A 26,178-nucleotide genomic window follows, 5' to 3' on the forward strand; every position below is an offset into this window, starting at 1 on the left:
CTCCGAGTCTGTCATTATCCTACAGAAATTGAGATTTGTGTGACTTTCATACCTTCCTGCAATGCTGTAGAAGGCTCAAAATGGTTTAGTGATCAAGTCCAGTGATTGGTTGTGAACTGAAATAACTCATTAAAGTATGAAGACCTGTGTGACTGTACAAATAGCTAAAAGGAGATATTAAGTAGGTTTTTTTCCTAGCTGTTTAACTGCTTCTCTTTATCGGCTGTTGTTTGCTTATTATTCCTACAAACAGTTTTGGTTTTAGCATTCCTGAAATCTCCTAGCATTGTTGAATATTTATTTACTTAAGTTCTTAGACATGCTGTCCCTTTCTAGGTGTGTTTAAGATTTGGTTTATTATGAGATAAGGAAGTGTGTAATGGTTTCTAAGTGTAACAGCTAACTTAACTCCTATGTCGCCACTATTTACTACACAGCAAAAGTTGATTCAACTAAATCTCAGAAAGGCACTTAGTACAGAATAAGTGTGTTTATCTAGGGACATAACTGAAGTGAGTTACTCTGAGCTGTAGTGAGTGTATAATCTCAATTTTGTATAAATCACCAATAGTAAGAATACAGACTCTTTTTTTATTTTGCACTAACATTTCTCCATTTCTCACTGAAACCTAATGGAAGCTAATGTGTTGGTAATGTTACTGTCTTTTCACTTGTCACTTTTTCACGTGTGTTTTACTCTGTCCAAAGGTCGACCACTTCCAGATAGGGTAGGATCACCTGGTGTCCCTGGAGAGAGAGGTGAAAAAGGTGAAAAGGGTTCTCCGGGATTCCCTTTACCTGGACCCCCAGGAAGAGATGGTTTCCCAGGTCCCCCGGGGTTGCCTGGCCCTCCAGGTCCTCCAGGCAAAACAGGTAGGTAAAGCAGTTGGTTGCTTTTCACAATGAAGACTCGATAATGCACATTGTGTGCACATAAAAAAGAAAAAAAAAAAGACAGGATTATAAAATCTATAATCAGAGCGCATCTACGTCATGGAAGAAACATATCTGAGTTGTTAATGGACCAAGTAAAAACTGTTCTACGATGCAGCAAGCTGCTTGTTTCCTTACTGGGACAAGGATTCTTTGCTAAATAAATGTTTTTTAAATTTCTTCAAAAGTTCATTGTGGACTGTTACAATATAACCAAATAATTGACCTTAATATATATTGGTTTCTTCTGTGTCCTAATGTGCCAACCTAGAGATACTTCAATTTTCGATTCCTAGATTTTCAATTAAAAAAATAACAGATACTAATACTGTTCTTAGGATAAGAGGTAGCTGTTCAATATTACAATTTACTAGTCTGCAGTACCAATCTATGTAACACATTGAACAGGTGTATGAACTGCAGACTGAGATACTACTCTGGCAGAAGTTTTTATTGTAAAATGGAATTATCTTACAGGAGAATGGGGTCAAAACATACTTCGTAGATGGAAATGAAAAGCTAGTAATGATGTGATAAATACACATTAATATTAGTAGTAATGGTAACATTACACAGCTATGTGTAATTTGATTCTGATAAAGCATTTTTAAAAGAAAAATGGTTTGGTTTTGCACTGCAGTGAAGCAATGAATAAAGTACGTGTGAAAGTGGTCAATGCTTAATAGCTCCTTACAACTGATGTTTTAACTCTTTCATTGAAGGAAAACTTCAGCTATAGGTGATACTGATATTGTGAGTTAAATTATCATTCCAACATAAAAAATTATATCCCTGCTACGGTAGTTTAGGTAGTCTAAAACTATTGAAAGGAACATTATTGTCTATGGAATTACTAAAGCAAAAATACTTTGTTAAAAACCAAATGAAGATGCCTAGTTGTTGCTGTGTTTGCCAATAAAGCAGTACAAAATCCAGCAACTAGAGTGTGGAATTAAATAGCTAAATCTTACCTTGCCCTAAAAAGAAGAGCAATTCCTGTTTTTCGTACAACATGTTCCTGTCACTGCTTAATTCTGCTCCTTGCCTAGACACTTCTTTAGTTTTCTTCAAGTGCATAATGGGAAACAATTTGTTTTCATTTAACTGTTGGTTGCCAAACTTCACATTAACATTTTGACTACTGGGTTTGGTGAAAATGATGTCATATTGTATTGAGTCAGAACCTGCGTCATATCATCAAGCAGAACAAGCACAATTTGTGTTCTCATGTCAAGCCTGCTAAATATTCATATTTGTTACCTGTTTCACTTCCTAACATATGAAGTTTCTTGTTTTCAGGAAGCTTGGTCAGTGTGAAGAAGTTAAATAGAAGTTAACGAGCTGCTCTTGATCTAGAACATTTCATAAAACATTGATAACAAAAAACTATCTACTTAATGAATTTCTTCAGAATGTCAATATTCTCCATTCTCTTCTGGGTCAAACCAGCAATTTTTCACCCACAGCACTTTTCTTAGACAAAACTTACAATAAAAATAGATTTTATGTGAAAGTTGTTTGTAATCTTATTATGGCAGAGCCTGTCTTTTCTCTGCAATTCTTGGGGTTTCTTAAGAAGTATATATGGATTCAGATTATTCAGATTACAGAATCACAGTTAAATTTTTCCAAGTAAATCAAATAGAAAAGTAAAATGCTATCCTGACTTACCACTCTTCATAGATACATTCAGGTGAGACATTTATAAATGCAGCCCTATAATGGAAACTTGCACTTGTCAAACAATATTCTTTGTTGCATTTCCATTGCAGATGGAATTGATCAATGCCAGCAGGGAGAACCTGGTGCACCAGGTACTCCTGGACTTCCAGGAAGAGATGGATTTCCCGGAGAGATGGGAGAGAAAGGTAATGCCATTTTAAAGTGACTGATTTCTAATGCTTTGTACCCTGGAGCTTAGGTATATAAAGAGGCTGAGCAAGTTAGGCTGCATCAGAGAAAGTGTACTTAAAATTAGTTAAACAAGTAGCTCATGGACATGGAAGACGTTTCTTGAGTCTCTGGTGAGTAAAAGAAGGATATTGTTTATTAAATTGTGTGACACAAACTTCACGTACATTTTACTTAGCCTACACATTGCTGGAAAGTAATAAGGGTGGCACAGGCCTGAAAGAGAAAACGGGAAGAAAAAAAGGGTTGAGCATAGTATAAGTATAAATTGAACTGTTCCTGGCAATTTAAGTTGTGAATTCCAAGATGAAGAATGAGAGAGGGGCAGATGAGTTGGGAACAGAAATGGTTTATGAATCATTGCCATGATTATAATTGAAGCTAAAATTGTAACACCTATAAATAGGACTGTCAACCATGTGTTTTAGTAGCACTGACTAAATGGACATGTAAAAAAATGAGCTGCACTCATTTACACGGTGGTTGATCCTTCCTAATCTCATTCTGCTTGCTGCTTTTCTAAAACTGCAAAATTGCAGTGAGTATAGAGATTCTCCTTTTTCTGCTTCAACCTTTTTATTTCTTCTATACCCAGTGTATATTTTCTTCTTTTTAATCCTCTTCAGCATGTCCCTTTTAAGTGTTCTGTTAAATATTATCGCTAGGAAAGGACTTAAGTTGATTTTCATACCATTCCTTCAAAAATTTTAAAGAATTTTGAATATCAGTTTGCTGATAAATTCTCTTTGAAGCACTTAATTAGAAGTAGCACATTCATTTTTATTCATAGGATCAGAGAATGGTTTGGGTTGTAAGGGAGCTTAAAGATCATCTAGTTCCATCCCCCTGCCATGGGCAGGGACACCTCCCACTAGACCAGGCTGCTCAAAGCCCCATCCAGCCTGGCCTTGAACACTTCCAGGGATGGGGCATCCACAGCTTCTCTGGGCAACCTGTTCCAGTGCCTCACCACCCTCACAGGAAAGAATTTCTTCCTAATACCTAAAATCTAAATCTCCCTCTGTCAGGTTAAAACCATTACCCCTTGTCCTATTGCTATTATCACTCCCTGATAAAGAGTCCCTCCCCATCTTGCCTGTAGGCCCCCTTTAAGTACTGTAAGGCTGCTATAAGGTCTCCCCGGAGCCTTCTCTTCTCCATGCTTATTCTTTCAACACAAAGGGTATTGAATTCAGGGTTTGCCTCTGCATCCACCTGCTTGCAGTTGTCTTAAACCTTTTCATTGTTATTTATTAGTTTTGTTGTTTGGTTTTTTTTTTTCAGGTGACAAAGGTGAATCCTGTGCCTTATGTGATAAAGTAGGACCTCCTGGACTTCCAGGACCACAAGGGCCACCAGGTCCAGCAGGTAAAAGCTCACTCATTACCTGAGAATTAACTACATAGGCTGAAATATAAAAATGCAGCATATATGATAAAATTAATTACTTTTTGTCCCACTAATCAAATTGTTTGTGAAACTCATGAAAAGAGGATGGAATATTCCTATTTTTGGCCTGATTCCAAATTTCCAGTGCAATCAACAAGAATTACCAAGGAAATAGAAATTGGCCACAGTGGAGATTCTTAGCAAACTGTGGCCCGGATATTTTCACAGAAGATTGTGAAAGTGAAAAATAACATGGAAAGCGTTTGCCCTTTCGTAGCAAGCCCTACGTGCCCAGGCTTGGCAGTGTCCCATACATACATTCCCAATCCTAGCGTTAAATTCTGTGGACAAAAAAGGTAGCTATTTGTCTGCTGCCATATGAGAGAAGTGCAGCCTGCAAACAGTGATATTATACCTAATGTTTGTTCTAGTGGCTGTTAAGAATGAATAAGGTTTAGGTAGTTTCAAGACTGCAGTGGTTCCATGATAATTCTAAATAGTAAGGTGAATTCATTTCTAAGTCAAATGCATCGTCGGCTTCTGAACCTGTGAATGCAGACATACATAACACATGAGCACGTGAATCCAGACAACTTCACTGAGTTTAGCAGCATTATGCTGATATAACTGGGAGTATAACTTTGAGAAGGATCACAAAGAATTAACATACAATTAGCTATTTGTAAAGGCACGTAATAGATAGAATTGTACTTTTGTCTCTCTGATAAGGTTTTCCAGGACAATCGGGTTTCAAGGGTGACAGAGGCTTACCTGGACTCGATGGCCTTCCGGGGGTACCTGTAAGTAATGCCTTGCCAAATGCAGGTGTTTATTTGCTAGTGGACATATGATCAAAAAACATGTGATCATCAGTGTAGTTGTGTAATAGTTCTGTTTAAAAACACACCAGCACGGTGATATGATAAAATTAAGGAACTATGCCTAGCAAAATAAACTAGGAAGCAGTGTGGTTGAACTATGAGAGGAAAAAAAGAGCTGTCAGAAATGGGTTATGTTTCTGTGGTTACCTATCGTAGAAACTCAGCAGGACACGTGACCTTCTGATTGAGCAAGCTAAGCACTGGAGTTGGGTAAAAAAAGTAGAATTTCACATGAAACAGATGCAGATCTGCCCTGACCTTGTGAATCTTTCCAATAACCCTTTGCTATTGTGTACATGTATATTGAGAGAGAGACAGTGCCATCTAGTGTAGTGTAAGCAGTCTAATATTAGCATGCAGTATACTTCAGGAGTTTGTCTGACTTCTGGGAAATGTGTGCAGTATATTCTGTAAAACGTAATTATTTAGCAGGAAAGCTGAGTAGTTTTGAAGAAATAAAGGAAGGCTGTGTAAGTGGATAGTATCCTGATAACGTGATCACTTGTAAATTATATTGACACAGCATAAGTCTGCATACCAGAAGCAGAAGAGCCATAAGCATAGCACTTGCCTAAAATGTAAGACAAATTACTCCTAGGCAAGCACTGTAGCAGCACAGCTACATTTGATCATGTCAGAGTTCAATGGAGTGTCCCAACATACACTGTGGTGTGCTGTGAAGGCCTATATTAGCATACACGTTCCTGTAGTATAGTGTGGATTTTGACACCATTCCTAATGTAAGTAGACTGAGTTTGTCGGAGTCTTCGCAGACTTTTTTCCCAAAGCTGTTTTGTCCTTCCAGCTGATCATTTTTGGCAAGATAACTTCAGTGGCATTCGCGTGCACTAATTTTAATACCAACTGGACTTATGCAAGCTCCCTCTATTACCAGCAGTGAGAGGCACCTTCAGAAGTTAAACCAACCCACCTGTATGAATTCTTTACTCAAAGAATCTTTTTTTCTTGCTTGAGTATAGATAAAGCCTAGATACCTGAATACCTGAACTTAGCTGATGAAAGTCAGCCGGGGTGGAGTTCATTCTCTGTTTCTAACATGATAAATAAGATAAACTCAGTGACTGAATTTACTATAGTATAAGTGGGATCCATGAAAGAAGCAATGAAGAAAAATAAAAGACATCTTAATGTATTTAAACTTTCTTTGTGTCTGGCATTTGTTCTCAGCACATGTTTTGCCGCACCTTTATGTTTTCCTTTTATTGCCTCTTAAGTTCTGTTCATGTCTTTCATCAGACAAGGACTGGCTGCTGTTCTGAATGCTTTTAAGCTTGTTTCGCTCCACAGAGTTCATCCAGGAGTTGATCCAGTGTGTAGTTTAGCTTGGAAAAACTACATAGAGGCCAGCCTTGCAAGCTGACATTGTTTAGACCCATGCCAGAGCATCAGAGTCTGATCCAGGACCCACCAAAGCTAAGGGAAAGATTACCTTTAACTGTATTCTGGTTCAGGTTTAAGTGGAGGAAACATATCAGCCATAAGCAGTGGACATTGCCCATGAAGTTTGTGCTTTCTTCCCTAGTGAGTAGCTTTGATTCACTTGAAATTAGAGAGGCTGTTCCTATGAGAAAAGTTCATATAAATCCTAGAAAGTACGTAGGGAAAATTGGAATTCTGGAAATCCTATAGGTATATTATTAGGTAGATAATTCCTTCCCAGGACAGCTTACAAAATTATTTTCTGAGCATGTGCATAGTATTCTGATAGTACTGACTGTGATTGTTAACAATACAAAAAACATTAGTAATGAAGGGAAACATGTATTTGCGTCAGGTAACTGTCGTAAATAAAGTACTAAGGGAGAAGCTTTCAGCCTTCAGTTAGCCTTAGCTCTTGTGCAAATAACGTTTGAGTTTTGACAGTCAATTTAATTTTGTGTACAATCTATAGATTTGATGAATATTATAGTTGTTTTAAAAGGTTTTAAAAGAAAGAAAATCATGGGTGGTGTTTGTATAAGCAATTTAAACCTCTAAGTTTGTTTGAGTTTGTCTTTGCATACTGGAAGTGTGTTATTTTCCCGTATTAGTACTACTTCTGCTGGTATTGTAAATTGTTATGGAAATGTAGAGATACTTTTGTTGCATTTGCAACAAAACAAGTAATGGTTTACTTGATTTGGGTCTACTCTTTAATTGCTGAAGATTTGTTTTCTTTTGTATCAGTTGAAGGGTTGGTAGGGCAACTGATGACATCTGAATTTATGAAATTTCAGGGCCCCCCCGGCACTCCAGGACTTATGGGCAGCCCTGGGGCAAAAGGAGAACCAGGAGATTTTACTTATGATTCTATCCTGAAAGGGGAAAAGGGAGATCCTGGTTTCCCAGGACAACCAGGTATTCCTGGAAGAGAAGGAAGACCAGGAAAAGATGGATTGCCAGGTCCCCAAGGTCCTAAAGGAACAGCGGTATGTGTCTTTCTTTATGTTTACATATTGTCCTACTGTGTGTTTATTAACATTTACATACTGTCCTATACATTCTGTCTTTTAGATCAGAATTCACATGCTTTTATGCGCTACATATGCTTTATATTTATTGGCCTCATTCATTGTTCCACATCTTGTTCTTACCTTGAGTAGTTCATTCTTCCTTAGAGGAAGACTCCAGTTTCCCTGGAACTAGTGAGGAAGATGGTCCTTCAACAGCAGACTATTTCATATTTAAATTTTGACCCTTTATTTTTACATGTCACGAAAATAAGTGATCTGACTCAGATGTATTCAGCATGAATTGTTGCTTTCTGGACTATAGCACAAGGTTACTTTCACCACAAAGTTGTGGGCATGGACAATAGTTTTGTTCCTTTCTCCCTTTCTCACAGCTTGATAGTGAGAACTAGTCTGGATGATTTAGCTGATATCTGGAGATGTTGAAGGAATGCAGTTATCCAAGTAGAGGTTGTTAAGACAAGATTCAACTCTGTTGTCCTTCTCTTCTTGTGGAACCTAATGCTTCAAAGTCTTGGCCTGATAGAGAGTTCAGCTGATATGGATGTGGAGCTTAATGTGGAGCTCACATCTGCTCCCACATCCACCACTGGGAACATAGCCTACATGGTCCAGTTAGTTGCACTGCACACTAGGTATGATTTCCATGTACTATTCCATGTGGAACCCAGTTCTGTTTCTGTTGAACTGATAAAAAATCCACTTTTTTCAGTATTACAGATACCTGTGCTAATTCCAAGTTACAGAATATTCAAAGAGAGAGGATGTCGTTGTTCTGTTTTGCCAATCAGGCAAGAATTACACTTATATTTTCCAAAAATTAGGGTACAGCTGGCTTGAAAGGAGAACGTGGTCCCCCTGGCCAACCTGGATTCCCTGGAGTACGTGGGGAAAGAGGTTTTCCTGGCCCTCCTGGGGTAGGTGCTGCAGGGTTACCTGGTGACAAAGGAGACAGAGGCTTTGCTGGAACCCCAGGTTTACCAGGCCTTCCAGGTAATACTATAGTATGCTTTTAAAAAAAAAAAAAAAAAAAACCAACTTAAATTTGTGCCTTTTAAGTGGTACAACTTAGAGGATCAATGGAATTAATGATTGAAATAAAAAGATTTTCTAATTTAAATCAGTGTCTGCTTTCAGCAGTATAATTGCAAACCTTTGAAGGTAGTTTTCTTGAAGAGTTTATTAGGCCAAACAGGATGGTTTAGGTTGAGTTCATCCTAGTTTTCTATGAATCTTCTACAAAAAATCTTCATAACAAGTCAGTGGTAATGGTACAGATGAACTAATATTGCTGGCTAGGTGAAATTCCCTTGTTTAATTTCATTGATTCCTGGACTTAATACTTCTTTACATTCACAGGAGCAAAAGGTGAAGCAGGACGAACTGTACCACTCCCTGGACCTCCTGGGGCAGATGGCCTTCCTGGGCCACCTGGGTTCCCTGGACCCCAAGGTACAGTAGCCTGTTAATATTTGTCTGATGACCATAATGGTTCTGTTCCCCAGAAGCTAACTTTTATATTAACATTTGTCCGTTTTCACTTGTAAAGGTGACAAAGGGAATCCCGGGCTTCCAGGTAGACCTGGCCTGCCAGGAGAAAAGGGTGCTGTTGGGCAGCCAGGTATAGGGTTCCCTGGACCTCCAGGACCCAAAGGTAAGATAAAGTTATCCATCTAACAGAGCTGGTGTAACTGGAGTGTGTGCACTATATCACCCAGCCATGGCTGCATGAGATTTGGGAAGTGCAGATGAAGAACGTCCCTTGAGAAAGTCCACAAGCACCACAGTAAGCTGCTACATGAAGCTCAGCATTTGGATATCTGTTGAGATATTTGGGTGCTGACATCCCTAGAAATTTGACATAAAAGACTACACAGACCTTTTTAAACACATCCTTGTGAGGACGTGAATAGTTCAGTTAGAGGCTTAAAGAAACAGCAGAGACAGTTACAGGCAGAGACAGTAATGATATGAGTATTGTTTTGTTTTGTAGGTTTCCCAGGTCAGCCTGGCTCACCTGGTCTGCCGGGGACTCCAGGAACCCCTGGCCTGGATGGTTTGCCAGGTGTACCAGGTTTACAAGGTCAAAAAGTAGGTATCAGCTGCTGATGCTGTTATTTGTGACTGCCCATGTTAACAGGAATGTGTGCAAAGAGCCTCCTCTTTAAAAAAAAATAATAAAGTTGGCCAAACTGTCCTTCATCTTATGTTTCCCACTATGCACACAAAGGAACGGAGTAGGTGCATTGACATTAATGCTAAAGGGCTAACTAATGGCTCTGCCCTGAAGTCATGTGTAGAACCACTCCGCCTCTGAGTGGTTTAAATACAGTCAGTGGATAAATTCTTGGTTTTGATGTGTTAATTCCTAATCTATTGTGTTTCTTTGGCTAGGGTGAACCTGGTGTAGGTCTCCCTGGCCCTAAGGGCTTGCCAGGCCCTCCAGGCCCAGCTGGCATCCCTGGAGAAAAGGGAAATCCAGGATTGCCTGGTTTACGCGGCGAGCAAGGCTTTCCGGGCATACCTGGACAGCAAGGATTCAGAGGTAACGTTGCCGTAAAAATGCAGTTCTGTATTTCTGCTTCTTTTTTAAAATCATTCCCCCCGTAGATGCAGCAAAATCTCTGTTCACCACTGAGATGTCCTACTGATATCTCAGGGTATTGCCCTTTTTCCTTACTCTCGTTTTCCCCTACCAACCACTGGCAGCAAATGCTAGCAGCAAAGAGCAGCCCTTCCTCCCAGCCCAGGCAGGAGGTGTTAGGGGCTGAAATGAGCTCTTGTTGGCCAAGTGCTTCCAAAGCACTTCATCTAGCATCTTCAGCAATCAAGATTTCAAATAACATCGAAGGACGCTCCCTCTATGTCTCTGTCTCCCCACAGGCGACCCCGGCCTCCCAGGACTGCAAGGCTCGCAGGGCCCTCCGGGCGCACCGGGGCTGGGTCCGCCGGGATCGCCAGGACCTGCTGGGCAGCCAGGACCTCAGGGACCACCAGGTGAGAGGATAATACACCCATGACAGTGCTTAGGAGCAGACTTTTTGGCATAAATGGATATTGGCATTGGTAAAAGTGTTGTTCGTGAACTGTTTTGCGGTGTGAGATTGGTGGGGGTGTGCGGGGGAGGCATGTCGACGGGCCCCAAAACACAGGGCGAGGCCTTCTGAGAAAATGCCTGCCATTTTGTTCAGTCTCCTCAGGTCATCGATGGGTAATACATGCAGGATCAAAGCCTCACTTAGAAAATGAGGACTACTTCTGCTGTCTGGCTCTTAGTCTTCACTCTTCATACCATGTAATTTCTGAACCGCAGGTGGACATTATCAGATATTCTTATTAATGATGTCCCGCTTGCTCCATTAAGGACTAATCCTGTATCTTCTGTTTTTCCCTAGGATTTCCTGGAATAAAAGGAGAAAGGGGCTTCCCTGGTCTCCCAGGTCTAGATATGCCAGGACCAAAAGGGGAAAAAGGTATCCAGGGCCAGCCCGGAGTACCAGGGTCTGTGGGGTTACCCGGCCTGCCAGGTCCTCAGGGGGCCGTTGGACTGAAAGGATCAGCAGGTAAACCTCTTTTCCCTCGGAAACCAGCATCTTTGACAACTGTTTTGTTAAGTTGTGGTAGCATGCCCTTTCACTACATTAGGAATTCGTCCATCAAAGGACTGAAGCTTGGTAAAACACATGGGCTGAGGTCAGTAAAGCAGATCTGTGCACATGTAACTGAACTGCTACTCAAGTCCTTTGGTGGATCAAGTCCAGCAACTTGCAGGAACTAGCCTTTGGCCTGTAATAATGAAAGGGGATTATTCTGCACAGTTTCAGTGACAGAATGGAGTTTTAATAATGCCTTTGTTAATCACAGCATTGTTTACTGTAATAGGAAGTTTAAAGAATCTGTCAAAAACCCGTTATAAACTGCGTTTGTACCACTATTTTTACTGTTGTTTTCTCTATCAGGCTATTTTAGATTCATCATCATCTTTGTCCTGTCTTTCCTTAAGTAGTGCAATTCTTAACATGATAGGGAGTAAATAATGCCATTTCTTTACACTGCTTGCTTTATTTCTGTTGCTCACTCTTTCACTTCGGTTTCAGGAGCCAAAGGAGAAATGGGAGTTATGGGAACTCCTGGATTGCCAGGAACTCCTGGACCAGTTGGAGATCGAGGGTTGCCTGGTGAAAAAGGTAAGAGAGAGATTTTCTCAAAATAAAAATTGTAAAATCCACCATTTTCTCAGCAGAAGACAGTTCTGGAAATAATGAAATATAAGGAGTATGCTTGGTCCAAGGACTGTTTTATGTCAAATAACTTCCCTGTAAATTAGAAATAGTGTAATTTAGAAAGTCGTATCCTAGGAGCAGTCATGTATTTGGGCACTGAGCCAGGATTTTTGATCAGTCAACAACATAAGGATTTGCTAGCTGTGAGGATGCTATAGATATTACTCCAAGAAAAATACTGTGTTTGAAATTATAAAAAGCCAGCAGGAAGGTCTCAATTAAATCCCTCAAATAATGCCATGTATTACTGCCAAACTCCTATTTTTATTGTTTTGAGAGTCTAAAATTAATGGCTGTGAAGTGAGAAAAATATATCAATTTTTTGTGACAGAGCTATTGTGAAGTCCTGGTACAAAAAAAGCCTTCATATGAGATAAATGAGATGTTCCAGAGCATGGTATTTGGTGCTCAGAATTTGAAAAAGTAGCTAATTTCATTTGTTGTTGTCTACTAAATACATTTGCAAAGTTTTATATGCCACTATAACATTCTGTGCCATCCCTTTATAGGTAGCCAAGGTCTCAAAGGTGTAGTTGGACCACAGGGTGATCCTGGTGTCAAAGGAGATAAAGGTGAAGCTGGTCTCCCAGGAAAGCCTGGAACGATGGACAACATGGACATGGTTAGTCTCAAAGGCCAAAAGGGAGATCAAGGAGAAAAAGGTAACTTCAATCTCTAACTGTGTGTAAGTGTAATCAACAGTCATATACTGTTAAGCAGAAATGCTTTGAGTTCAGTTGTATCTTAGTTTTAGACAACAGTTTTTAAAATAAGATTAAAGAATTTCATATAGCAAATGCAGATGTTTATCCAGTGTCTTTCAACTCCATAGAAATAAAGATTAATCACAGAGAGAGAGGATTTTGGTTGGATGGAAGAGGTTCAATGTGCTCTTATATTTTGGTTGGATGGAAGAGGTTCAATGTGCTCTTATAAAATCCATTTTACCTTTTTTATCAGAGGACTCTCTCTCAAAAAAAAAGAATTTTTAAAAGCAGAAACTAGATCTTGTCAGAAGAGAAAAGCTGTCTTTCATGTAAAACGTATAGTGGAAACACTGTTGTGGCCGTGAAGACCAACTAATATATAAGAAAAAGTGTGCAGCCTTTTTTGGCACACATGTTTCTTTGTGACCTGAAGAAATTTCAGGAAAGACACACGTGTGCCACCAATACCAAAGATCAACTTATGTCAGTTTAGAAACAGCTGGAAATACGCAGGAGAAAGGCAATCAGCTTTCTATTTAGAAACTAAATGGCGGTAGGAATATTAGGTTTTTTAGACAATACATTTTTGGATTTTTATTTTTAAGGCTATGTGAAAATTTAAGTTGTTTAAGATTATTCACCTATTTTTCTTTTCAAATAAAAAATAGTGCATATTTTATGTATTTTTATTATTTGTCCTTTTTTATTATGATTTAATTTTTATTAAAAAATCCCAGAAGAGTTTTTCAATAAATGATAACTGTTTTAGTTAAAATAGAAGTGTAGGGCTTACAAGGGAGCTACTGAGATCAAGTAGTCTTCTGTTTCCCTCAACCAAATCCTTCAACCTTTCGTTGTATATCATGTTTTCTGAAATAATTATCATTCCTGTTACCATTTCTGACTTCTTACCAATTTGGCCACATCCTTGTTAGAGTCTACTTTACTGAAACAAGGGAAGTACTTCAACTCAGGCCCTGCTAGAATGAAATTTCCCTTTCTTGAAACAACAGCTGACTCAGTTTGTGATTAGCTATAATCCTTAGTCCTTTACTTCTGGACTGCTGCCTATGCAATCGTTTTTCATTCTGTATGCATGCTTTTGACTTCTTACCACGTGTGGTGTAATGCACTTTTTAAATTTCATGATGTTGATTATCAACCTTTACTCCAACTCTTCAAAATCCTTCTGCAGTCTACTCCAGTGCTTTTCTCAAGCCTTTCCAGTTTAGTGTTATCTGTACATTTCATCGATGTGTTCTCTGTTGGGCCCAGGACAGAGCACTTGAGACTCCTTTCCAGTTTGTCAGCAAATCACCAATAACTATATTGTGTTATATTTGAACTGTGGGAACAGGAGAGTTTCCCAGTCTGGTTGCCTCTTACCTCCATGTGCTGACTGCTTGTCAGAATGAGACCTGGGCTCATGTGTCCTGGTTGGGTCTCGGAGAAACCTGAGCACATGAATAGGCAGTGCCTCCCAGCTTGGACAGCCAGGGACTGCAAGGGAGGGCAGGAGCAAGTGTGGAGTGCATCTGCCTCTAAGATGAGATGCAGCTTCTGAGAGCACTTTTGTATTTGATGAGGCTCCCAGCCTATAAAGATTTCATCTAGATTAATTTTTCTCAATTGTTTCTGATCTTGATGTATATGGTGGTATGAAAAGCCTTTAAAACAAATCCACATAGGTTGCTTTTCATTACTTATCTGCTATTGGCCTGTAGGTTGACTGACTGGTAATTAGTTTTATTTCCTTTCCAGAAATCCAAATTAGGCACACTGGTTACATGCATATAAAGAAGCCTTTGCTGAGAAATTCAAATGGTTAATTTCTTTGGTTTCTAACTTCTTCATCTCTCCAGCACTAATAATGCACGCTTGCAAACCTGTATGCTCTACCTTTTCCTGACCAAACACAGTCTACAGATTGGCCTGGCTCACACAGCCTGGAAGGGTAGGTTCCAAACAGACCCCAGCTTGCAAATTTCAGCTGTTACTTTGCCCATCTCATCTGCTTCAACCCAAAGTTACTTAGTACCAGCAGAGAAAAATAACCTAGTTATACTCCATAACTTTACTGATCATCATCATAACTTTACTCCCTTCATCTCTCTAGACATGAATATCACAGTAATGTTTTAAAAAGCTTCTAAAATTCAAACTGTGCAGAAAAGTCATAGTATTTTTATGGAAGATTGTCAGTGATGTTTAATGAAAAAAATTTGGGTTTGGACATCTTGGGATGTTTTTAATAAAATCCGCTTGCTTTAAAACATCCAGCAAGCTATCTTCAGTAACCTATTGTCCTGCACCTATATGCAACTCTAACAGAAAGGGTTATGACCAAAAGGCTTGGACCTTTAAATCTGGAGAAGAGGCACACCACAGAATAAGAGGTGGAGCCTTCTGGAATGATGAAGATGCTTTAACATTTGATAGAACTGAGGAAACAGCAAGTTTGTATCTATGAACTGGTTGTTCACCTGTACATTTTTAGACAGCAGAACAGTCAAATCAATCATTTCTGTTAACATCTGATATTGGCATTTCTAAAGTAACACATTAGTCTAACTCAAACACATGTTTGTTTGCAATTTCTTTTAAAGATATAACTTGCCTTGTAATCTGCACAGACATCTGTAAAATCGTAATAGTTTGCAGCCTTTCCTCAGCACTGGTTTAGGGACTGGAGAGTTGTGTTTTATTAAAGTGTGACTCTACTGAACAATGTATGAAGCTTGAATTGAGACATTTCTTGTTCAGCAGAGAGAAGCGAGTGTGATTAAAAGTTAACTAGAAGGATTATTATATGGCATTACAGTAAATTTTGACAAAACTGATCTCACTGTGTTTGTTTTCTTGTTGTCCAGGGGACCATGGAGCAACAGGAGAAAAAGGCTTACGTGGGGAATATGGAGAACCAGGAATTCCAGGGAAAGATGGTGAACCTGGTACTCCAGGACAGCCAGGTATGTTGGAAGCTAGCAACAGAGAGACTGTTTATAAGGTATTTTAAACCACATTAACTAATGGGACTCTTAATTTCTCTGCTGTTCGTAGGACCAAAAGGTGATCAGGGTCCCCCAGGGTACCCAGGGGATCCAGGAATTCCAGGACAAAAAGGATCGGTTGGTGAAATGGGTTTGCCAGGTACTGATTGCTGGGAATTTCTTACTATTGTTTTCTTAAGTTAATATAGAACATTAAGAGAGACCTGTATGGAATATTTGTTGGTGTAGATCTACTAAATGGTTGCGCTATTTGCAGTGCAACTTCAGGCTTTGGGGAAATTGCTTTCTCAATCCTATTGTAACATACAAATAATAAGATAGTTTCCTAAGCTTCTACATGTGAATCTGTTAACTGGATATATAGGATTTATGCATTTGTTTTTGTATTTGTTTTCCAAGTTATACCTACCTGTCTGTCTGTCTCTGTTAGTGTGTGAACTGCATTAACCTTCTTGTTTATTTTCCCCCTTCTGAAAAGTTTGGTGAGTTGCTGTGTACTGCATGGTAATTACAAACTGTAGTGGTCTGGGAAGAGTGTTGTTGTGGAGGGGATTGGTAAAGAATAGAATGGAGAAGATCCTATGTCTCAACACGGAAACTTTGTCTCCATTCAGGTGGCCTTCTGTCTAGCATATTTAGGAAATAAATATGCTTTTAGACTGAAACGGTAAAGGAGAACAGAAAAATTTGCTACAGCGGTGTCCCTTTGTCACCCTGGTCCTGTTAGAAATTATTCAAATTAACATAAACTTTTGTTCAAATCGTATTTTTAGCAAGAGCTCTGTTTACTCTGAATCCAAGATTACGACCTTCTCTTATGAGGAGAATTTATCTTCCCACAGAGTCCTGTTTAGAGAGTGAATCTCAAAAGTTAATTTACTAGCTATTTTAGTGAGTTACATTGCTTTTCTGTCTCTAAATAGCTAAGGCAATTGTCAACACTGCTAGGGTACCACTAATTCTGGTACACCCATTTTTCCTTTTCTATTACTAGGAACACCTGGAGAAAAGGGTCTGCCGGGAGTACCAGGTTCACCAGGTACACCAGGGTTCCCTGGGCAAAAAGGTGAAAAAGGAGACAAAGGAGCACCAGGTTTTCCTGGAATTGGCTTTCCAGGGTCTCCTGGTGAGAAGGTATTTACAGCCCTAAGGATTTAATTGTCTGTCTCTCCCAAGTGCCTTATTTGAAAAGATGTTGTTGGCCTTCGAGCTATTTTATTATATTTTCTATTATGCTCATTTAAATACCTGATTAGAAACTTGAAAGGTGTGCATATGCGTGGGTTTGGATGCACTCTGTTTGATAGGACCATTATGTCCAGGGTTCTTATTTTTTCTGTCTCTTCAGAACAGGCTAATTTGCAGTGCTAGAAATGTGGGGGAGGGGAAAAATTTTTAAAAATACTAAGTAAATAAAGGGCTTCTTACAAACAGAGCAAATAATCCCACTGAAATAGTGTTTCTGTATTTTTGCAGAGATGATGGGAAGCTGAAAAATCCTACAAAATGTTCAGATATTACTGAAAAGAGAACTGTATTAATACTGTCTGTAAAGTTAATTTAATCTTTAATAGTATTCTAATAGGATTCTCATTTGTTTCACATTCCTTTTCCTAGTTATACAATGACAGTAATCATTAATTTATAAGTAAAAATTGTAAAAATAAAATTTACTAATCTGGTAGCAAACTTGCTGAAGACTTAAAAAAAGATTTTTTTGAAGATGATTAAGTGTAATAAGTAAGTTAGAGGCTAATTTGGAAAAGACTTTGTAAAAACTGTCATAAAAATGCATAGAAAACTACTCATTTTCATATGTAAGTATTAAGCAATTGCTAAAAGAGTCAATAATTCTGATAGTGGAATTTAATGTCAAGTTTAATCCTAAATTACTTTGTTTCTAAATGGAAAAAGAATTAAATTCTTTATAAGTCTGATGGATAAGAGGGGTGACATCTACCATTGCAAACAGAAAAGGCTGTTTCAGAATTAATGTGTGGATTTTATGTGTGCTGCTTCTTCTAGGGAGAACCAGGAAGAACTGGTAGTCCAGGTTTATCTGGAGATAAGGGTGAAAAGGGTAGTGCAGGGATTCCTGGAATGCCGGGTGCCCCTGGTCCCAAAGGATCCCCTGGCATGGCAGGATTCCCAGGCAAGTGTTTATGCTTTCATAAAGCAGAAATTGCAGTGAAAAATTAATGTGAAACATAACAAATATCCCACGTGTAAATCCATGTCTTCCTTTCTTTAGGGAGCCCTGGCCGCCATGGAGAAAAGGGTGAAAAAGGACTTCCTGGCTTAAGTGGCATTCCAGGCTTAAAAGGAGAACCAGGTAGAAAAGAAATAAAATACCAAATGCTACTTAAAACATTGCTCACCTGCAGGCAGTAGATAAAACAAATACTGTGGCATTCTACATTCGTTTTGGCTCAGATATTTCCTGGTACATTTGTTCATTTCATAAGCAAAAAAAGACAGTGCCGTTTCCCAGGTAAATCTGAGTTGGTGTAGCGTGGGGCTAAATACTTCTTTTGCACTGCTTGTGGAAGAGATTTTACCACCTTCCACAGCACTGGTTGTTGCTACAGCCATTAGTTCTGTTGTTTCTGAGTTCATTTAAAAATAATAAAGTTGATCCATGGGCCCAAACCTGAATCACCGCTTTAACATCGTTACACAGATGTTAAAGAGGCAATAGAGTAGGGAGGAGAGTAAGTCCATTGCTATTATGAGTATAACATTTTTGAACTTGTAGCCTTTTTTTCTTAGTTTACTGGCTGCAGGACACATCCACTCATTGGACAATGGACTGTGCTATACACAAGTCTTTGCTGGAGTTCCTGCACTCTAAACTCACTGAGATTCATGATAATGAGCTATGGCAAAACCTGTAGTACTTGAGCCCTGTCTCACACAGATTTAATTCAGAAATAATCTCAGAGAAAAGTCACAGTGAAGTCATCATGCAGTATCTGCTTGGTCCCTGGGGGAGCAAAGGAATAACTTAAGTTTTTCTTCAGAGGAAAAAAATGTGTAAAGAAAAAAAAAAAAAGTCTTATGATTCATAGGTGAAATGAAAACGGTGATGATTTTTCAGGTGAACCTGGTGTTCCGGGTCCTGCTGGCTCCATTGGACAGAAGGGTGAACCGGGTTATGATGGGATTCCAGGTGCAGCTGGTGCAAAGGGTGAACAAGGTACTGTGACTGTCACGTTAAGTTTATGGTGTATGAAAACGTACAGAGACAGGCTACACAAGGGTAGCTGGTAGAGGTGTGTGCTGGGCTTGAGGTACTTTGGATGGAACCTTAGAAAATAAAGTTAGTAAGATGTCTTGCTAATTATCATCCACCATTGCAAAGCTGATCATTTAGATGAGCGACTGTGTTTAATCAGTGTAATCTTGAAAGAATTTCTTTCACAAAAGCTGGCAATAGTTTAAAGAATTGGCATGTTTTGGAATTAATTTCAGTCTGCAACTTCGCTGTGAAATAATGGAGCAGGCTTGCCTTTTCTTAGGGTAGGGTTTTCAGTCATACAGGGCCCATTGTGCTAGATAGAATACCAATACATAACAAAGACAGTCTCTGCCCTGAAGAACTTATGTATAATCCATTTCTTTAGATTTTCTATTTGCTTAATAAAGTTTTGCTCATTACACGTTAAATTTAAGTACTGTCCCATCTTCTAATTTTTTGCTACCTCTATATTCCAGGTATTCCAGGTAGAGGACTTCCAGGATTTCCTGGTGCAAAGGGAGATAAAGGTAAAATACTTCTTTACACAAGCAGCAAACCTCCCTCCCGACATACTGTAAACATAATTCTGTAATTCAGACATACTTTCTACTTCATTCTTTTACATGCTATACCTTTTCAGAGCAGGCAGAAACTCTGAGAGGCTCAAATACTAATTTCTGTTACAGTGGCAGCATCTTGGACATGAGTTAGATATGCCCTAAAATAGGTAATTATTCATAGTGTGGAATTTACTGCAAGCTGTGCTGTGATGAGGTAATATAAATAACTCCCGTATTTGTGTGCTGTGCTTTTGACTCCAAGTATTTCTGTTTTCCTACTAATTTTGCAAGAATCAAAGTCTAGTGAGGCTCTGTGCACCAGACATCTAAAGATAGTAGTTTTGTGGCCAGGATAGCGCAGTAATTTTTTTTACCTGGGTCTGTTGTGCAGCCCAGATGCAGTTTTATTCATTGCTAGAATAGTTATTCTCGATAGCTGAGTAGAGCATGTCTAAGCTATGCACAGGAGCACGGTGCAGAGATGCAAAAGATAGTAGAGACCTGATGAGATCTTACTGAAAATTATTATTACCTGGACGCAGGGGTTATTAGCTTGGGTACAGGCACATAGCTATCACAATTTCAAGACCACTTGTGGTCTTTGTAAAGTGTGTCACTACACTGTGCTGTGTGAACGGCTTCATTGGCTTCAGGCAGTGCTTGTTCAAGGTGTCTGTAATGCACCGTGCTCCATTTTATGAAATAAGTATCCTAGACACTAGACTGCAATAGGTATAGTAATGAAGAAATATCAAACTGCTGCTGATAAAGAAAATTGTGTATAATTAATGGATTTTCAATTTTAAACATCCAGAAAACAAACAAAAAATGAAAATTGAAATATTGAAATATCAATGCCCTACCTCATTCATTCTATAAATACAGGAAACTTGTGTGGACAATCAAAAGTGATAAGCCAGAATTTTAGAATATCTTTTATTTACCATCTCAGAGTAATTAACATTCATTAATTGCTGAGAAAGCCGTATTGTTACAGAAATTATTTTAATAAGCAAATTTTTTAATCATAGCTCAGTAAGGCATGTAGAATGCTAGATTTTGAGCACTTTTTTTCACCTTACCTATCTCTCTCATTTTGTCAGCACAGCTCACTTAAAAATATCTGGATTTAGAGTAAATAGAAATCCAACTGTCATAATTTGTGTTCCAAGTGTATTGGAGTTCCAAAAGTCCAGGATTTAAAGACCTTGTTCTGTTTAGGCAAAGAGCCAGTTCCTTATGCATTTTATTTCTCTTCTTATTATACCAGCTAATCTATATTCTTTTTGCTCAAACATGATCTAAAATTCTACTGAATTGCAAATTTTAACTGTATGTACAAAGCTGAAATAAGTCCTAAGTGTGTATATCTAGATCTTAATAAAAAAAAAAATATTCCTTTTTTCTCCAGGAGCAAGCCCTTTTGTGCTTAGTCAAGCAAAACATCCATTACTCAGCTATGGCAATAATAATTGTAATGGAGTAAGGTTTTGGGGGCATTATATTGCTTGTGGAAGGACTGATAGAGTGGTGCTGGATGTTCATCTATTTTTAGAGTGAATTAAAATAGCCTAGTGATCAGTTTAGCTAAGAAAAGGTATGTCAGTCAAACTAATCTTTTCCTCATATTTTTGTGTCATAATGTGGAGAATAATACAGTTTTCCTAAAATTTTGCATTTTTATACAAATGTATAAAGGCAAGGTCAATATTTTCTTAAGGAATAAAGCTCACTATGAGTAGATAAGAAGACAGAAAGCTTCAGTGATTTTGATCCTTACTCTAATCATGTTTTGGGGGCTGTTTCAAATCTTAGGTGCAAAAGGTGATGTGGGATTTCCAGGATCCCCAGGAAGTCCGGGGATCCCAGGTCTGAAAGGAGAACCAGGATATGCTGGTCCACCAGGCCCTAAGGGTAGCCAAGGTCTTCCTGGACTACCAGGAAGTGCAATTGAGGGCCCTAAAGGAGACAGAGGACCCCAAGGCCAACCTGGCCTTCCAGGTAATTCTTTATCTTTAGTATAAGAGTACTGCTGTTAATCAAAGCTCACCTAATAAATTAATAATGTAATCAATATTGCATATCCATGTTTATCCCCTTCTCACAGGTCAGAGAAAAGCTCCCCTTCATATGGAGTTTGGCATTTATGTCCTAGAACAGGCTGATTTTATGTCCTCTGGCAGATGGTTTTGTCCAGAAGCCTTTCTGACGTTAAGAAGTTTGCCTCCCATTTCCATGTTTCTCTCTGGACTTTATTTACTGTTTCAAGAGAGCCATGGCTGTATGGTCCTATGTCCTGGACTGTTAATGTGTTTAAAAATGGCCCAGTGTGGCCTTACTTGGCAGTGGCCCTATGCTAGAGGTTAAGGAGGAGGGTAGAGCAGAGCTGCAATATGTCTCTGGCACGTTCATACCTGAGAACATACCATTTCTTTGTTCTGCATGTCTAGAAAACTCTCCACTGTTTTCCGTCAGCCACAGGCTGATAAATAATAGACGTCCAGTCAGATGGGGAGTCATATGGACCTCCCTGCAACAGATTCTCCTTATTTTCTTGAAATGTTATTGTGATAATTACTTTGGTTCTGCCCATCTGTAGACCGAGCCAGCTCAACCTCCATCAGGTGCTGCTCTGAGCAAATTTTGCCACTAAATACTCCCTTCTTCTGGTTTGTAGGATTACCAGGTCCAACAGGGCCACCAGGAGCCCCAGGTCTGAAAGGGGCCAAAGGAGAGCAGGGGAGCAATGGCTGGCCTGGGACTCCTGGGCTTCCGGGAGTCAAAGGTGATCCAGGTTTCCAGGGACTGCCAGTAAGTTACTTTCAGTACACTCCAGATTTGCTGAAAGTTGGTTCTTGTAATTAATGGGTGTATTAATCATAGATGTTTCTTGTTCAAAATAATGATACTTTGTGCTCAAAGTGCACTTTGGACTCACTGCTGACGATGTAAAGTCAGATTGAAAACATTTCAATTCTCTCCTTTTAAAGGCTGCCTACCAATAAGCCCCAGTGAGCTAATGAACTTATTAGAAATTTATAGATAGTGAGTGGTAACATACAACACCCAGAATATAATTTACAGTGTATTAACAGTACAGGATGGCTGCAGCACATCCATAAATCCTGCAAATGCATTAGTAGTTAATTTTAAAGGTTGCGTATTTCACGATAAATTGCCTTCTGAAAATACCTGAACTGTTTGGTTTTGTTATGAAACCTTTCAAATAAAGTGCACTTTCGGTACTGTCAGTGATGAAATATAGCTGCTGATTTAGAAATACAAACAGGCTATGCTATTAATACATTGTTGTCATATATTATTCATTTTCCCTCATCTAAAACAGTCCCTTTTCTGTACATTATGTAGAATAGGACAGTCACCCAGAATAGTTGGTCTTCTATACGCTTTCTCTCAGAGTGTCTGCTGCCTTCTTCCACACTGAAAAATATGCTCTATATTTTAACTTTCCATTTCCTCTTTCCTACTAAGAAAATAATAGTAATAATAATAAAAATAAAATTTATGGAAGAACGAATAAAAAAGTAGGTAGGTGTGACTCAACAATTCCTAGTGTACAAAAGGAAGGAAGACTCAGGAATAAGGTCCTGATGCAAAAAGTAGGATACTGATAGTGGGCTTAAAAGGTCCACATTATTCTTGATAATGCAAAGATCTGCTTCATCCTTTTCTGCATCCAGGAGTCACTACACAGAGACATTAAGGATTTGCTTCAGTGTTCTGACACTAGATCTTGGCTATGCCTTTTTACCTTTGAGACCATACCGTACCAGCTTTGAAGGTAGTAAATTTCAAAATAACATTCCAGTATATTTTCCCTATCTTAAGAATTTGCAGTACTTCTGCAAACAGCTAAATTTCTATACACCAGGAAATTCTAAAGCTTTTCACAGGGTGATATTCCCATCCAAGACTGTTTGTTTATCAAGACTGAGAAATGCCAAAGGATTTTGGTTCCGTGCCTTCAGTCAGAAGAAAATATTTTACTATCTTTGAGCCACAGTGCATAGTATTGGGTTGTTTACTCAGTGTGAAATGCTCCAGCGAGAGTTATTTCAATACCAAACTTCCTCTGGTAATACACACTAACATGGGTTTCTAATGTCTTCATCCTCCCCAATGTGACAGGCTCCTGCCTTGATTACAACTCAATTGCTTATGGAAGTCTCCAGGTACATGGTAACTTAGATCAGAAAGGAGATTTTGTTACAACGTGGGTGACACAGCCTGCCCAAAAATCCTATCCAAAAAAAGGGAATGGGGAGATCAGACTGTGAAATAGAAATCCCATGGGGTTTTCTGTGCATTTCAATGCTGAAATGAGAACAGAAACATTTTCATCATTTTCACAAACTGAAATAGTTTTGTTTTGTTTGGAACAGATCCAAAATAAACTGTTGTTTGCCAAGTTATATCTGATGGGGAAAAAAAGAGTTTAAGAAACTGCACACTGTTGTGGAAAGAGTATTTTGATGGAAAGCTTCCAATAAATTCCTTTGATAAATAATTCCATTTTATATTTAGAACCTAAAAAGAAAGTTATTAAAAAAACCTCTTTTAATGAGATTGTTTGACTCATGACATGTCTTCTCAATGAATGTTAGCCCTCCTGTTTTATGCTACAGAAGTTCACGTGTTATGATACAAAGAGAGGACCATTTCTTTAAACAATCCTGCATACTGTGACTATGTGACTGAAGGAAACCAGGGAACCTTAGTTCATTAATACCTCCCTTACCACTCTGAGGGTAACATTTCTTTTGTTTAATTTTGTAAGTCTCACTGTTGACATCCATTTTTGAGCTAGTCATCTCTTCTCCCTTTATAGTCAATGGAGAGAATTAGACATTTTTAGGGAGCCATTCTTCTCACCTTAATATAAACATCTAACATCCAATGAAAAATCGCTCCTGTGCGTGTCTATTCTATTGCTCTCCAAATATGATGAGATGAATCCTACCAGTGGTATTAATTTTCACTGTGTACTCAATTTACATCTCCAACCACTGATTGGTAAGTTACTTAGCAAAAGGATTTTGTTTCTTTCCTCCAACTGTGTTCCACATTTTATTATATAGGGCACTGTCACTGCCATATTGCTTCAGCCAGGGAGAAGCTTTAACTATACTTACAAGCTTTTTGCAGATGATCTGCAACAGGCAAAAGAAGAAAAGGAAATTGTCATTCATTTAAATGACTATTTACAGTATCTTTTAAAATACAGGCTTGGTTTTCCTTGAAGTGAAGCTATAATGATCCTGTTACCATTAATTTCAGGGGAGCAGTTTATAATAGTGAAGGCAGAAGGAGGAGTTCACATTGTGTTTGAAGTGCTTAAGTCCTTGAGTATTTTAGCCCTGTTGAAAAGTCTTCAGAGGATTATAAACTGTTGAGCACATTTATTTTCATCCTACATGTGAATGTAGAAGTTTTCAAGTCTGCTGTGGTCTAGGAATATCCCATTTAGTTATCTAACTAGCAGCTGCCTGCTGGGGCTGCACCGAAATCAGTATTTGCTGAGATTTGTGCTTACTGATGTTTTTCATAACAATGTGGTCTATGGTTGAGAAACTTCTTATTAGATATACTGTTAGTGAGACATTATTCTGGTCTAGTATCTTTGTAAGGCAAAAAATAGTTTAGTAAGAAGAAGGTGTCACACTTGTTCCTGTAAGAGAAGCTTCTCATCTAATCATGGTAGGGAATAATCATTCCTTAAACTCAATGGCTTTTCTCTCATATTACATTTTTTTTCACAGGTTTCCAAAAATACACAGCCTATTTGAGAGACATATTGTAATAGTGTATGATAACTATACTTCACATTTTCTTTTATACAGGGTAGTCCTGGTTTACCAGGAGATATTGGTCAAAAGGGTGATCTGGGACCTCCAGGTGTTCCAGGTGTTCCAGGTGAGAAGAAAATTTACCACATTCCTAAAAAGTATGCAAAGATGTCTCTTTCATATCCTTCCTCTCTCAAAAAGATGCTCAAAGAACGTTGACTTTATGTTACAAGTTATTGAAAACAGGACATTGAAAGCTGCATCAAAAAGCATACAAGAAGATCAAGATTTTTCTCAAGGTTTTTTGCCTTTTGCCTGATATTTTCCTCTGCCAATTTTAAGTGTGCACTTGCTGTAAAAGGTGGATGTAAAATCAACTGTTTAGACATTACCAGTCAAGAATCTTCAAGATTGGAGAGGCAAATGTTATAGCTATATTTGAGGAAATACGGGCTCAGTATTTCTCCCATTGTTGACTATATTGCTGCTACTATCACCATCATATACATGAAAACACTGCATGTATAAAAAAATGCAGTTATTAATAGATAAAAAATAATTTTCATAATTTAGAGAAAGATACTAGTAATTAAAGTAAGATACGTTTGTTTTCAGTCATTATTTCCTTGGTGACTTGGTGCTGTTGTCGGTATTTTGTTCTTGCAAACAGTTAAAAAGTACTTGTGTGAATAAAGTCATGTCCTTTACATGATCCTGAGGTTGTACATGATTATCCTGCACATATATTTCCAAATCCAGAAATTATTGAATTTCCATGTAAATATTTCCTTTGACTTCAGGTCCAAAAGGATCTCCTGGCTTCCCAGGCCTTAAGGGTGAGCGAGGTGACCAAGGTCTTCCTGGATCTAAAGGTATAATATAAAGACTTTTTTCCCCAGATGTTGTTGTTAAAATGGTTATTTGTGACTAATCAATGGATATCTCCCTCACCCTTTTTATTTAGTGTAAAAAGGTAGAATATTAAAC

General features: G+C 38.6%; 1 protein-coding gene across 2 annotated transcripts in view; it reads left to right on the forward strand.

Moving 5' to 3' along the window:
• Positions 1-26,178, forward strand: part of COL4A1 (collagen type IV alpha 1 chain) — a 127,894-nt gene that overhangs the window by 90,027 nt on the left and 11,689 nt on the right. Inside the window, exons 21-45 of one of the 2 annotated variants that reach the window (XM_074561594.1) lie at positions 709-873; positions 2,706-2,801; positions 4,129-4,212; positions 4,963-5,033; positions 7,352-7,543; positions 8,410-8,578; positions 8,945-9,037; positions 9,135-9,239; positions 9,579-9,676; positions 9,980-10,130; positions 10,469-10,582; positions 10,981-11,148; positions 11,683-11,772; positions 12,378-12,530; positions 15,446-15,544; positions 15,636-15,725; positions 16,581-16,720; positions 17,612-17,742; positions 17,842-17,918; positions 18,684-18,782; positions 19,301-19,351; positions 21,200-21,385; positions 22,062-22,195; positions 25,246-25,318; positions 25,992-26,063. In XM_074561594.1, the coding sequence (XP_074417695.1) occupies positions 709-873; positions 2,706-2,801; positions 4,129-4,212; positions 4,963-5,033; positions 7,352-7,543; positions 8,410-8,578; positions 8,945-9,037; positions 9,135-9,239; positions 9,579-9,676; positions 9,980-10,130; positions 10,469-10,582; positions 10,981-11,148; positions 11,683-11,772; positions 12,378-12,530; positions 15,446-15,544; positions 15,636-15,725; positions 16,581-16,720; positions 17,612-17,742; positions 17,842-17,918; positions 18,684-18,782; positions 19,301-19,351; positions 21,200-21,385; positions 22,062-22,195; positions 25,246-25,318; positions 25,992-26,063 (2,901 nt within the window). Of the gene's footprint in view, positions 1-708; positions 874-2,705; positions 2,802-4,128; positions 4,213-4,962; positions 5,034-7,351; positions 7,544-8,409; positions 8,579-8,944; positions 9,038-9,134; positions 9,240-9,578; positions 9,677-9,979; positions 10,131-10,468; positions 10,583-10,980; positions 11,149-11,682; positions 11,773-12,377; positions 12,531-15,445; positions 15,545-15,635; positions 15,726-16,580; positions 16,721-17,611; positions 17,743-17,837; positions 17,919-18,683; positions 18,783-19,300; positions 19,352-21,199; positions 21,386-22,061; positions 22,196-25,245; positions 25,319-25,991; positions 26,064-26,178 lie in introns of both variants that reach the window. The other variant, XM_074561604.1, reaches the window with a different exon arrangement.

This window comes from Larus michahellis, chromosome 1 (assembly GCF_964199755.1).
Source record: "Larus michahellis chromosome 1, bLarMic1.1, whole genome shotgun sequence".
In the NCBI taxonomy this organism is placed as follows: Eukaryota; Metazoa; Chordata; class Aves; order Charadriiformes; family Laridae; genus Larus; species Larus michahellis.